An 11,017-nucleotide genomic window follows, 5' to 3' on the forward strand; every position below is an offset into this window, starting at 1 on the left:
CGATATCAGGGAACATGTAGGCTATTATAATGGCGGCAATGGGGCAGTCGGTTCGGGGACCGCATCAAGGAGCCGATGCAGTCCCTGATCCGACTAAATCTTTTAACCTGCCCAATCGATATCTGGCCAATTTCAGGCCAGATATCGGTCGGGCAGGCCCCTCGTTCCTGCCCCTACACGGGCTGATAAGCTGCCAAATCGCTCCAAGGGACCCATATCGGCAGCTACAATCGGCCCGTGTACGGCCACCTTTACACTTGCTGTTTGGGATAATATCGGTGTGTGTATAGGCACCTTTAGATCCCATTATTTAACACCTTGTGAATGCCAAATGAATCCATTGAGTACATAATACATGTATATACTATACTATATGTGAAATCATTATCCGTCATGTTTACCCTTTATTTGGCACTGCTGCTTCAACAGAAGGTAAACACCAAAAAAAGATTGTGATTGATTGTGAGATTTCCCTACACTCATTCTCTGTGATTGGGCAGTAACACAAACAGTAGATGTTTTATGCCCGGCACATTAGCAATACATTCCTACTTTCATCTATTTTTTCCTCCTTTTAATAATGAACTTTGATGTCCCTATCAATGAAATTTGTTCCCCGTCGCAGACCTGATGAAATCCCTTAATTTCCTATGGGAGACTGAAGGAGTTTTCCTGCCCTTTGATAATGGGCTGAAGTTGCTGAAATGCTTTTGAAATAATGGGATTTCAGTGATGTTTTCCTACTTCAACAAAACAACAACTCTACCGCTTTCCCCCAGACTTTGACGCTTTAAAAAGAAATTATTTCTGCTATAAGGAAATCTGTTTGATATATTAAATGTTCCTACTTTGCTGCTTTATAAACAGGGCCCTCCACACGCAGAGCATATATTAAATAGGACTGGGCTGGATTTATATAAAGCTATATACGCACATAAATCCTGTAGATATCCTATTACTTTATTCTGTTCTACTAATCTATTCTGTAGTGAGTTCACACCAATATCTGCCCTACAATCCTTAAATTCAAATGTGGTACACTGACGCCTGTATTCTATCATCTACTTTATTTGTGAGCAACATTGCAGTGACTTTTAATGGTAATCTATAAAATAATGCAGATTGAAAAAAACTAAACCTGGCCATACATAAATAGATCCACTTAATAGGCAAGGTTCCAAGCAATTGGATTTTTGCCCAATTTGACCACCCACGTACTGCTTTGGATCTAATACTATAGGTGGCCATACATGGCAAGATTCACTCATTTGGCGAGGTTACCAAACAAGAGAATCTTTTCCCCCATATACCCATCTTGGGTGGGTAATCTGCCAATGCGATTGTTGAACTTATAACCATGAGGATCAATTGGGAGAGGACTGCTTTAACAAACTGATCATAACCAGATTTTGTTTCACCTGCCCAATAGGTCCTCTGGTCATAGAGAGACGGATTGGGCAGAAAGATTTCTATCCTGCCTACTCATGGGAAGTCTGAAGTAAGTCTGTGTATGAGCAGCTTTTATGTCACTAGGGTTGTACTGTGCTCTTAATCCAAGAAGTCTCTGTAGGCCTGCAGTATGATTCCATTGTTGGCTTCTGGGCCATCGATCAGCTCAGTTGATTATTATAGCAAGGACGTCCAAGACATCTCTCTAGGCTTTAAGTACTATTCCATTGTTGGCTCCTGGGCAATCAATCAGTTTGGCTCAATTTGGCCCAGCTCCTGAGTGGGCAAAGGTTGGTTATTATAGCAAGGACATAAGATGTATGGCCAGCTTTAATGTCACTAGGGTTGCATTGTTGTCCTCATCCAAGACATCTCTGTAGGCCTTAAGTACTACTCCATTGATGGCTCCTGGGCAATCAATCAGTTTCGCTCAATTTGGCCTAGCTCCTGAGTGGGCAAACTGGGCAAAGGTTGGTTATTATAGCAAGGACATAAGATGCATGGGCAGCTTAATGTCACTAAGGTTTCACTGCTGTCCTTGTCCAAGAGATCTCTAACGGCCAGCAGTATGACCCCATTGTTGGCTCCTGGGCTATCGATCACAACAGCTCAATTTGGCCCAGCTCCTGAATGGGCAAACTGGGCAGAGGTCAGCTCATACAGCAAAGACTTAAGATGCATGGCCAGCTTAACACAGTTTTACTCAGCTCCAGCCCGATTTCTGTTGAGTAAAGATCCAACCTCCCAAATCGGTGTTGCACTTTTTTTTCCACAAGAGACCATCGCTCTTTTCATTAATCAGGTTAAAAAGTGCTTCATCATTGCATGAAAGTTCTGCCGAGTCAAAAAAAACCCTAACTCTTACGGGGCCATCTGATCTGTCCCTTCACCCTGATGACCCTCGATGAATACAATCTAAATGCACTGCTCGAAAAAAAAGCTGTGAGTTAGATGTCACAGGGGTCACCAACTCCTGTATTGTCTTGATTCCATCTGCCACATGGGGCATCCCCAAAGCTGGCCAAAAAGCCAGGGTTAAATGCTTATCGCAGGTCATGTGCAAGCCATTTCAAAAAGTGTTTTCCAAAGGTGAAAAGGTGAAAAGGAACAACATAAGTGGGGACCCGAATGGTCCGGATGGGGCCCACTCGGTGGCAGCGGTTTAAAGAGCTATCATGCTGGCGGAATTAAAACGTCCCTGGAACAACAGGCTAAATGATTAGGGCGCTTTTCTTTTTTTCCCCTCTGCATTTATCCCAAGCAGTGTTTTCATTTCTCGGCAAGCCGGAGGGGAGAGCTATGGTTTTTGTTTAAGAAACATGGCCAAATGTGCCTTTTCAGTCCTTTATATTGCGCTGCTTAGCGAGAGATCCTCTTTCCAGCTCATTAAGCCCCTTTATCCCAACTCTCCTCCCCATGCACACGCACCCTTTAACTGGAACGTGCTGCCTTATCCAAGATTCCAATTACACCCCAGCCTGACCCTCATCCAAAAAGAGAAGGGGGGGTGGTGTCTGTATATGGTATTCTCATTGAGATCCACTGCTGCAAAATAGCCTTCATTATGCACCTAACTTACCTGCCTTGCAAACCTTCATATAAAAGACTGGCAGCTAAACAAAGTGATAATGCATCCAATTGTTTGGGCACAAGCTGGGCCGGCTTTATTGCCCTCATTAAACATTATTAGAGCTATAAATGCCCCAGGGCCTCTGACTGATTTAGCACTCTAGTTTAAGGGCTATTATACCGTGGGGCTATAAAGTGGGTTGAAAGGTAAAGCCAGAGGGATATTGTGTGTTAAGTAAAATACAGGTGTTCTAATAATACACAATGAGACTGGATTTGCTGAGGGCAATGGCACCAACTGAAAGAAGGTAAATATATTGTAGATTGTAAGCTCTTTAGGGCAGGGCTCTCTTCACCTCTTGTATCGGTTACTGGTTGCTTTATATGTTACTCTGTATGTCCAGTGTATGAAACCGACTTATTGTACAGCGCTGCGGAATATGTTGGCGCTTTATAAATAAATGTTAATAATAATAATAATAATTTAAACTGGACAAGTAGTTGCCATCAATGCCCCCCGAAAGCCACAGCACTAAAAAGGACCAAGTATATAGGGCATTTCTTCTGCTGGGGGAGAAACACTATAGATATATATAATAGCCATTATGTGCAGCATAGACTGTTTGCCCCTCTGTATATATAGCAGGAGCTGACATATTGGGGCTTATTTACTGCTCCTTGTCTAACTCCTTGTTTGCGCCAACATGTCAGGTATATTTTAGTGGCGACATTACGTTTTTATTTAAATCCTAATTACACCACTGCAAATGTAATGTGGCAAAATTCTACTGCCATGAATACTCTGTGTTTACACCAGTGTCTTTTCCCCATACAATTGGAGGAAAATGAACTGGCGAATTAGTGCCATAAAGCAATAATGTAAGTAGGAGAATAATATGAGATGCTAAAGTGGCTTTTATATATTTATATATTTATACACCAGCCTGGACCTGGCACTTTTGCCCAAAAAATGCAAATATTGGCAGATTGCACCTGTGAACGATCAAATTAAAATGGCGGGTATAGGTGCCGCTGGTTCAGAGACCGTATCAATGCAGTCCTCAATTCAATGGAAAAATCAAACCTGCCGATCGAGATCTGCCCAATTTTAGGCCGTTGTTGATGCCCCATACATGGGCAGATTACAGTCTCAAGGACCAATATCGGCAGCTGAAATTGGTCTGTGTATGGCCACCCTCTCAATATCTGCCTTGCCCTATCAACAGCACCTCTACTGGTCATGTACAGAATGGCTCTGCTATTGTTATTATTAATAGAGAATGTTTAGTTTTAGCTGAGCAGAACCAGTATGGCATCCCCACTGCCCAGCGTTACAGCTGATATACAGAAATTGATTTTATATTCATAATTAACTAAAAAAGGAAATTAATATTAACAGAGTATAATAACTATGGGAGTAACTCTTTTACAAATGATTTATTTTGGTGTAACATATCTGCTGATGACATTTTGTTTGCACTAAATGTGGGCATTAATGGTGCACTTTAGCCGAGCATTACTCCATGACTATTAAACAATGCAGCTTTATATTTTAGTAGTATCCCATGTCCTAGAGCCCCTTTGTCACTGGTTAAGCCCTACTGTGTATCTCCCAGGTGGTGTGTAGGCAGCAGCTGGTTGACAGCTTCTCTAGTGGGTCAAATGACTATTATTCATTCAGATACCAGGCCAGTGCTCACCATTACCCTTGTACTAGTTACTACAATAAGAATGGTTGGTAAAAAGCCTGCAACTACTGCTGTGGTACACCCTACAGTTTGCTGTATGACAGAGTTGCCCTTTAATACCCAACATATCCTTTTTGGCCAGTGCTTGCATATAAATGGACAGATCACTAGCCATGCAGAATGTGGATTGAATATGTGTTGGAAAGGGATGAAAAGCAACTATGTAGCTTCTTTAAAAAAATGAGACCCCACAGCTGCCCTATAAGCAGTTCTCAGTGTGTATGGTTATACAATCTCTTTTTCAACATCACCAAATGCTGAGGTTGCCTTGTAAATGTCATTTCCAGGTACAAATAAGTAGTAATAATAATCCTAGGAAGTTGTAGTGTGCGTCAAGGTTCTTGTAACGTTACGGAGGCAATAACTTCATCTGCTGAACATGTAGGACCCACGGCTGCTGTAGTGTTTATGTCTGCTAGAGTACGGGGGGGGGGGGGCCAGAGAAGAGCTGGTTAATTGGCAATATTGGGAGTACGACAGAGATGTAGTGCGTATGTACAGCCTGGGAGAGATAGCGACTTGGCTACACAATCGCACAGATAACGGGAACGTGTTGTGCAGATGTCAGAATATAAAAGCTTGACAGTTTCCCAGCCAGACTGCTACTAGTCCTGCCTTTACGGGAATAAACACTCACCCCGGGCTGACGCAACAATGAATCACTGCTTCTCGGCTGCGCAACGCTTTGCGCTCCAATGTAAAAGCAGATCGTACGGTACAATCGCAGCTATATATATAGAGCATGACTATACAGTTGGGCTTTCTACAAAACCATCTGCAGTTTCCATTTGTGTTCAGTATAATAGCCCCCAGATAAAGCCTATTTGCCCCCCTCCAGTCTGTAAGAGGAAAGGGTTAAACATGGCTTGGGACAATGCGCAGAACCCCCTTGGGATGCAGTCGGGGGATAGAATAATGCAGTCGGGGGGATAGAATAATGCAGTGAGGGGGATAGAATAATGCAGGGCAGCAGGCAAGACAAAGAAATAAAGCACTCAGCTGAAAAGGGGAAAATATCAGTTACAGTTTATAAGTCAAGTCAGTGTTTGTGACCTCCCCAGCCCCAGTCCCTGGGTCTCCTCCTCCGCTGGGAGCTGAATGGAGGGGATGTAGGAGGGGGCCCGATATGTTTTTAGTGTATTTTTTTTCCCCCTTAACCTGACTCGTATCCCCACCCATTTTGAGGACGTTAGAAAGGTAAAGAAAGGAGCTGCCGCCCCTACACCCTCCCCCACCTTGCGCATCGGAGTCCTCCCCCCTTCTCCCCTAGTCTCCTCCTCACTGTTGCTGTTTTTTCCCCCCCTCTCCGCTCCTACTCCCTTTCTATATAAGCTTCCCGAGTCCTTGCCCAGACACATTCACATCGAGCTCAGCCCCGCACACACACACAGCAATCACAGAGCGATGGCTGCCTTCCACATCGCCCTGCAGGAAGAAATGATCCCAGCTGCACTGCCCAGGGTATCCGCTGGCACAGGGAGGGGAGCCTGCAGGAATCTCTTCGGTCCTATCGATCACGATGAGCTGAGGTCGGAGCTGAAGAGGCAGCTAAAGGAGATCCAGGCGTCCGACTGTCAGAGGTGGAACTTTGACTTTGAAAGCGGCACCCCGCTAAAGGGCATCTTCTGCTGGGAATCCGTGGAGAGTAAAGATGTGCCCACTTTCTACAGCCAGAACAGAAGCTCAGCTGCCAACACAACGACACCTTCCAGGCAGCAGCAGCCCCTGTTAGTCAGCAGGCAGCCCGAACCCAGGGAAGAGGCACCCTTGGATACCGTGCGTAATGTTCCAAATCCTCCGTGCGCAAAGGAGAACGCAGAGAAGACGATCAAGCGGTGCCAGGGAGTTAAAGGTCCAGCCAAGGCATCCGCTATCCCGTCTACACAGCACAGAAAGAGGGAGATCACCACTCCCATCACTGGTAAGTTCCCTGGTTATCACCAAAATACAGTTCTAAATGATAAGGGAGTTGGAATCCATATGTATAGTAAGGGCTTATACATACATACTACATTCAATTACTACAAGTGGCAATTTATTGCTTTTAAAGGAAATGTAGGATCTTGCTTACCCATAGCCTAAGCTTGTTAATAACCTGCTGGGGAAAGAGACTTTTTAGGGATGTGGCAGCTTGTAGTCTTTGCATTGGAACTAACCTGATGTCTCTTTTTTTTGCCCTGTACAGATTATTTCCCTAAAAGAAAAAAGATACTGGGTGCCAAGCCTGATGCCACTAAGGGGGCTCACCTACTGTGCCCTTTGGAACAGACCCCCAGGAAAAAGATTCGATGAAACCATGGTGAGTACTGAACTGGGGTGGGGTTGCTTGGGATTCTGATTGGCTGTCAGAGGGTGCTGGGAGTTTTTATGGGGTATTTAAAAATTCCCAACATAGAAGGTTCCTGTTCTGCAGTGCTGGAAATATTTTTATTTACATAGACGTGAAAAGTTATAAAATATATCAAATGTCAGTATAGATAGAGGGGAGGCAAGTGGCAGTCCTAAAGCTGTCAGTGGGGCTGCTGGAAATTATAGTTCTACTGACAACCAGATTTTGTAGAACTACAACTCCCAGCATCCCCTGTAGAGGCTTGCTTTCAGGAGTGTAAACAGGGTAATCTTAATTTAAAATAGTTCTTTAAAAGAGCTGGCACCTTTTTGGTGCTTTTTAAAAAGGGTTAAAAAAAATAAGCATGAGGATGAGTAAAAGTGCTACGTTGTTGATTGGGGGTTGTTTTGGTTGTAGAAAGTGGGAGTTGGTGAGTCCACATGATAGTTGTTTTTTTTTTTTTTTCACGTCGTGTTACTCAATCACTTAGGCTCCTCCTTGGAAAGTTCTTTTTAAACGGAGAAAAAAAAAAAAAGTTGCAAAACAAGCTGTACTGGCGGGAAAAGGGGTTACACGAAGGGAACAGGGTGGGGGAGGGGACTGGAGAGATCCAGCTTTGGAAGATAAACAAGGGCAGGGTCTACAATGGCCGAGAGCAGCCCAACTCAGCCCTGCACTGATCCTTCTCTGCTTGTAACTCCCCCACCCCCCCTTGTGTTTTGTAGTACAAGCCACCAATTGTCCCCTTGCACTTGCTTTCCTGCTTTCCATGGTTCTAACGATTTTTTTCATTTTCTTTTTTTAGGCACCGAGTGCGACTGTCGAATCTAGAAGTAAAATACACTTAAAAAAGCAACCACCATCCCTTCTCCACGTCCCTCTCCCAGAGTAAGGAGTGAAGGAAGAGCCAAGGCTTAACCCACTACTGGAGTTTTACTGGTATCCGTGGCCTCCGAGGACTGCGGAATCCATGGGGTTATTTGATTCTACTTGGTATCTGGAGATTTTGCCAACAAGGGACTTGCTTTGTGTGCCCCCTGTGGTTCCAACCCATCTGGCCGCCGCCATTGCACGGGACGCACAATCTGTAACGTTTGGATGTCTGCTCCAGCTATTTTCCGTACAACCAGATGCATTATATATATATATACTGTATTTATATATATACAAGGGGGCTGAGTTGGCAGGGTAGCGCCCCCTCTTGGTGTTTTAGTGCTGTGAATGTTACCCGTTAAACAGCTTAAATCTGTTGCTCGGGGATGAACCACCTATGGCTCTCCAGATGTTGTTGAATTACAGCTCCCAGCGGAGTCGTAGCTCAGCGGCACTCGGGGGGGCCGCAGGCTGAGCACCCCTGCTGTAGCTTGTACAAACCAGCAGACCTGTACAAAAAAAAAATGTTTGTAGCATTTCAGTTTGTATAATCACGATTTGCACTGTTTTTATTTGTTTTTTGTTTTTTAATGCAACTGTTAATATACCACCTTAATGTACAGCAAACATGTAACATAAGAGCGTAAAAGAATTACTAAGTTATATATTTATATAACATATTGGAACAACTCCAATGTTCAGCCATAATACTGGCTACGAAAAACGTTTTTTTATAGATGTTATATATACGTTATGTCTCCTTTGGAGAGCAAAAAATAAAAAAAAAAGTATGTGTTCCATAACTATGCATGTACAGTCTTCTATATATATTAAAAAAAATATCTATTTTTCTTTTGACTTTTACAAAATGTACAGAATATTGCTAAATCGGCAAAAAAAGAAAGTAAAATATAAGACTTTTATATCATATCTGTTCTCATTGTATTCTTACTGGCGTGGGGAATTGCTTTATTGCTTGGGGGGTTTTAGTTGGACCAATAAACAATGAATACAATTGGTCTAAAGGGGGGGGTTCTTTATTCATTATGGGACTGTGTTAGTCCAGTAATGATTAAAAAAAGAATTTGGAAGGTAAAACCATAGAGCACCCAGGGACTTAAAACAGTGGTCTCATTTGCCAAAGGGAGGTAGAATTTGACCAAATTGTAATTAAAGCCCTTATTATTACATGGGGTATATTAGAAACATGCTATATCTGTATCCCATAATTAAAAATACAAAGTTCATTTAAGGCTGTGCCAGTAACCCTATAAATAGACAATACTGTCCCAAAAATCTTTAGAAGTGGGTCAGAATAATCCGTATTAACCAGATCCAGCCCAAGGCAACTGTAATAATATGATATTACCCTGACTCATCAGCTCCCAATTAATACATAATTGTAGGTTGAAGTCGCTTTTGGAAAGTGGCATTTCTGTAATAAGGAACCTCCACCCAAAAGCCGTCATGCCCAGTGACTTTTCCATACACATTCGTGACACATTTCCAGTGTTTTTGCAGTAAATGTGTCAATGTTGTTGCAACGGAAAGCAGCGTTTGTGTATCCCTTGCTGTGGTTGTGACGGTGTTGTTTTTCCTTATTTGCTACCTTGATTCAGGAGTCAGAAGCAGCAGCAGATATTACAAACAGACAGACAGACACTGGGCAGTTGCAGTTACAAATAACTTAAAAGCCACTGAAAGTGTTTCATAAAAGTAAAGAATTTCTTATTTCATTCATGTATGGGTTAGGTTCCCCTTTACAACCTGAATCTGTATTCACTCCCCTAGGGAGAAAGATATTCCATGTATATACAAATACACTGCTTAATTTTCATGGTGGCTGCTGCTATCAAATTGAGATTTAAAGACAGCGCCCTCCCTGGCCTGCGTGGGATTTCTCCCCATTGTTTCGAAACATTTATAGCATTGCAGTTTTATACTGCCGAGTCATGAAGGGATTCTTTTAAAGGGCTTTGTCTTTCTTTTAACCCTTTCACTAAGCCCACATATGGGCTCCACTTCCCTTTTGAGTCGGCACTGGCAGTATGTGAATAGATTGGAGGGGGGGGGGACACAACATACATTTGTAGCATTCGTGAAAGCCCAAATCAATCAGAGACAGCTGGCTGCCTGTGGCAGCTATTGTGTATCTTTTTTTTTTTTTTTTTTGGAACCCGTCTCTTATCCCTCAACCAATCACCCCTATCTCTTTAACTCCCCCCCCCCCACTCACTTATCCCTTCCATTCCTATTCAGTTTTACAGCTTCACGCAATGGGATAGTAAGCTGAGCCTGCCATGTCTGCACCAGCTGTCCATAGATCTCGAAGCCATCCTTGGGCATGGGAGTAGGAGTCACAACAAAGGCTTGTTGGCGTAGGGAAGAGAGTCAGGAGGGGAGCAACATTTGGCAATAACTGGCTTCCCCTGCTGGCTATCAAACCTTGGTAGCCGCTCATCCCTGAGGCTTTGGTACAAGCAATGGCAATGAAAGGCTAGAGAACACAAAGCCATTCTGCTCTGGCTAGGGCACAGGTGTCTGTATACTAGAACTTTTGGGCCGCAGGATGATATCAATTGGCACTGTTACCATTGTGCTTCACAGCTGCCACCCAGTACCCTCTCCCCATATTTATAGTGTTATGATTTTATATATACATATGGGCACAGCAAAGAGGGGACACTGGCACCATGCTAAAACATGCACCGGGCTCATGAAAATCCATTTATGGCTCGCTAGCCACCTAAGGGGCCCCCAACACAATTGTAATACAATCCTGCCCTTAAACATGAGATGCCCTGGACAACCAATAGACAGGCAGAAATAGTGACAGCCGTGCTTTATCTGTGTTTATACCTGATTTCCAATCTCACTGCCACGTATGGTGGGTGCCATATCTGCTTGAGTCCAGTATCAGCTTGAGCACAGGCTCTATGTTCTGCCTCTGGGTGCTCCAGTTTTCTCCCTCACCCCAAAAACGTCCAAGCAGGATAATAATTGGTTCCTAATAAAACTGTACCTAGTGTGTGTGACTGTGACAGGGAGA

General features: G+C 43.5%; 1 protein-coding gene across 1 annotated transcript; it reads left to right on the forward strand.

Moving 5' to 3' along the window:
- The first annotated feature begins 5,949 nt into the window (after window positions 1–5,949).
- On the forward strand, window positions 5,950–8,896 carry cdknx (cyclin-dependent kinase inhibitor xic1). The gene is made up of 3 exons (XM_002934626.4): window positions 5,950–6,687; window positions 6,952–7,065; window positions 7,901–8,896. Exons 1-2 carry the CDS (start codon window positions 6,171–6,173, stop codon window positions 7,056–7,058), a joined length of 624 nt encoding a protein of 207 aa, XP_002934672.1. The 5' UTR covers window positions 5,950–6,170; the 3' UTR covers window positions 7,059–7,065; window positions 7,901–8,896.
- Window positions 8,897–11,017: the final 2,121 nt, after the last annotated feature.

Source organism: Xenopus tropicalis, chromosome 7, assembly GCF_000004195.4.
Source record: "Xenopus tropicalis strain Nigerian chromosome 7, UCB_Xtro_10.0, whole genome shotgun sequence".
NCBI lineage: Eukaryota > Metazoa > Chordata > Amphibia > Anura > Pipidae > Xenopus > Xenopus tropicalis.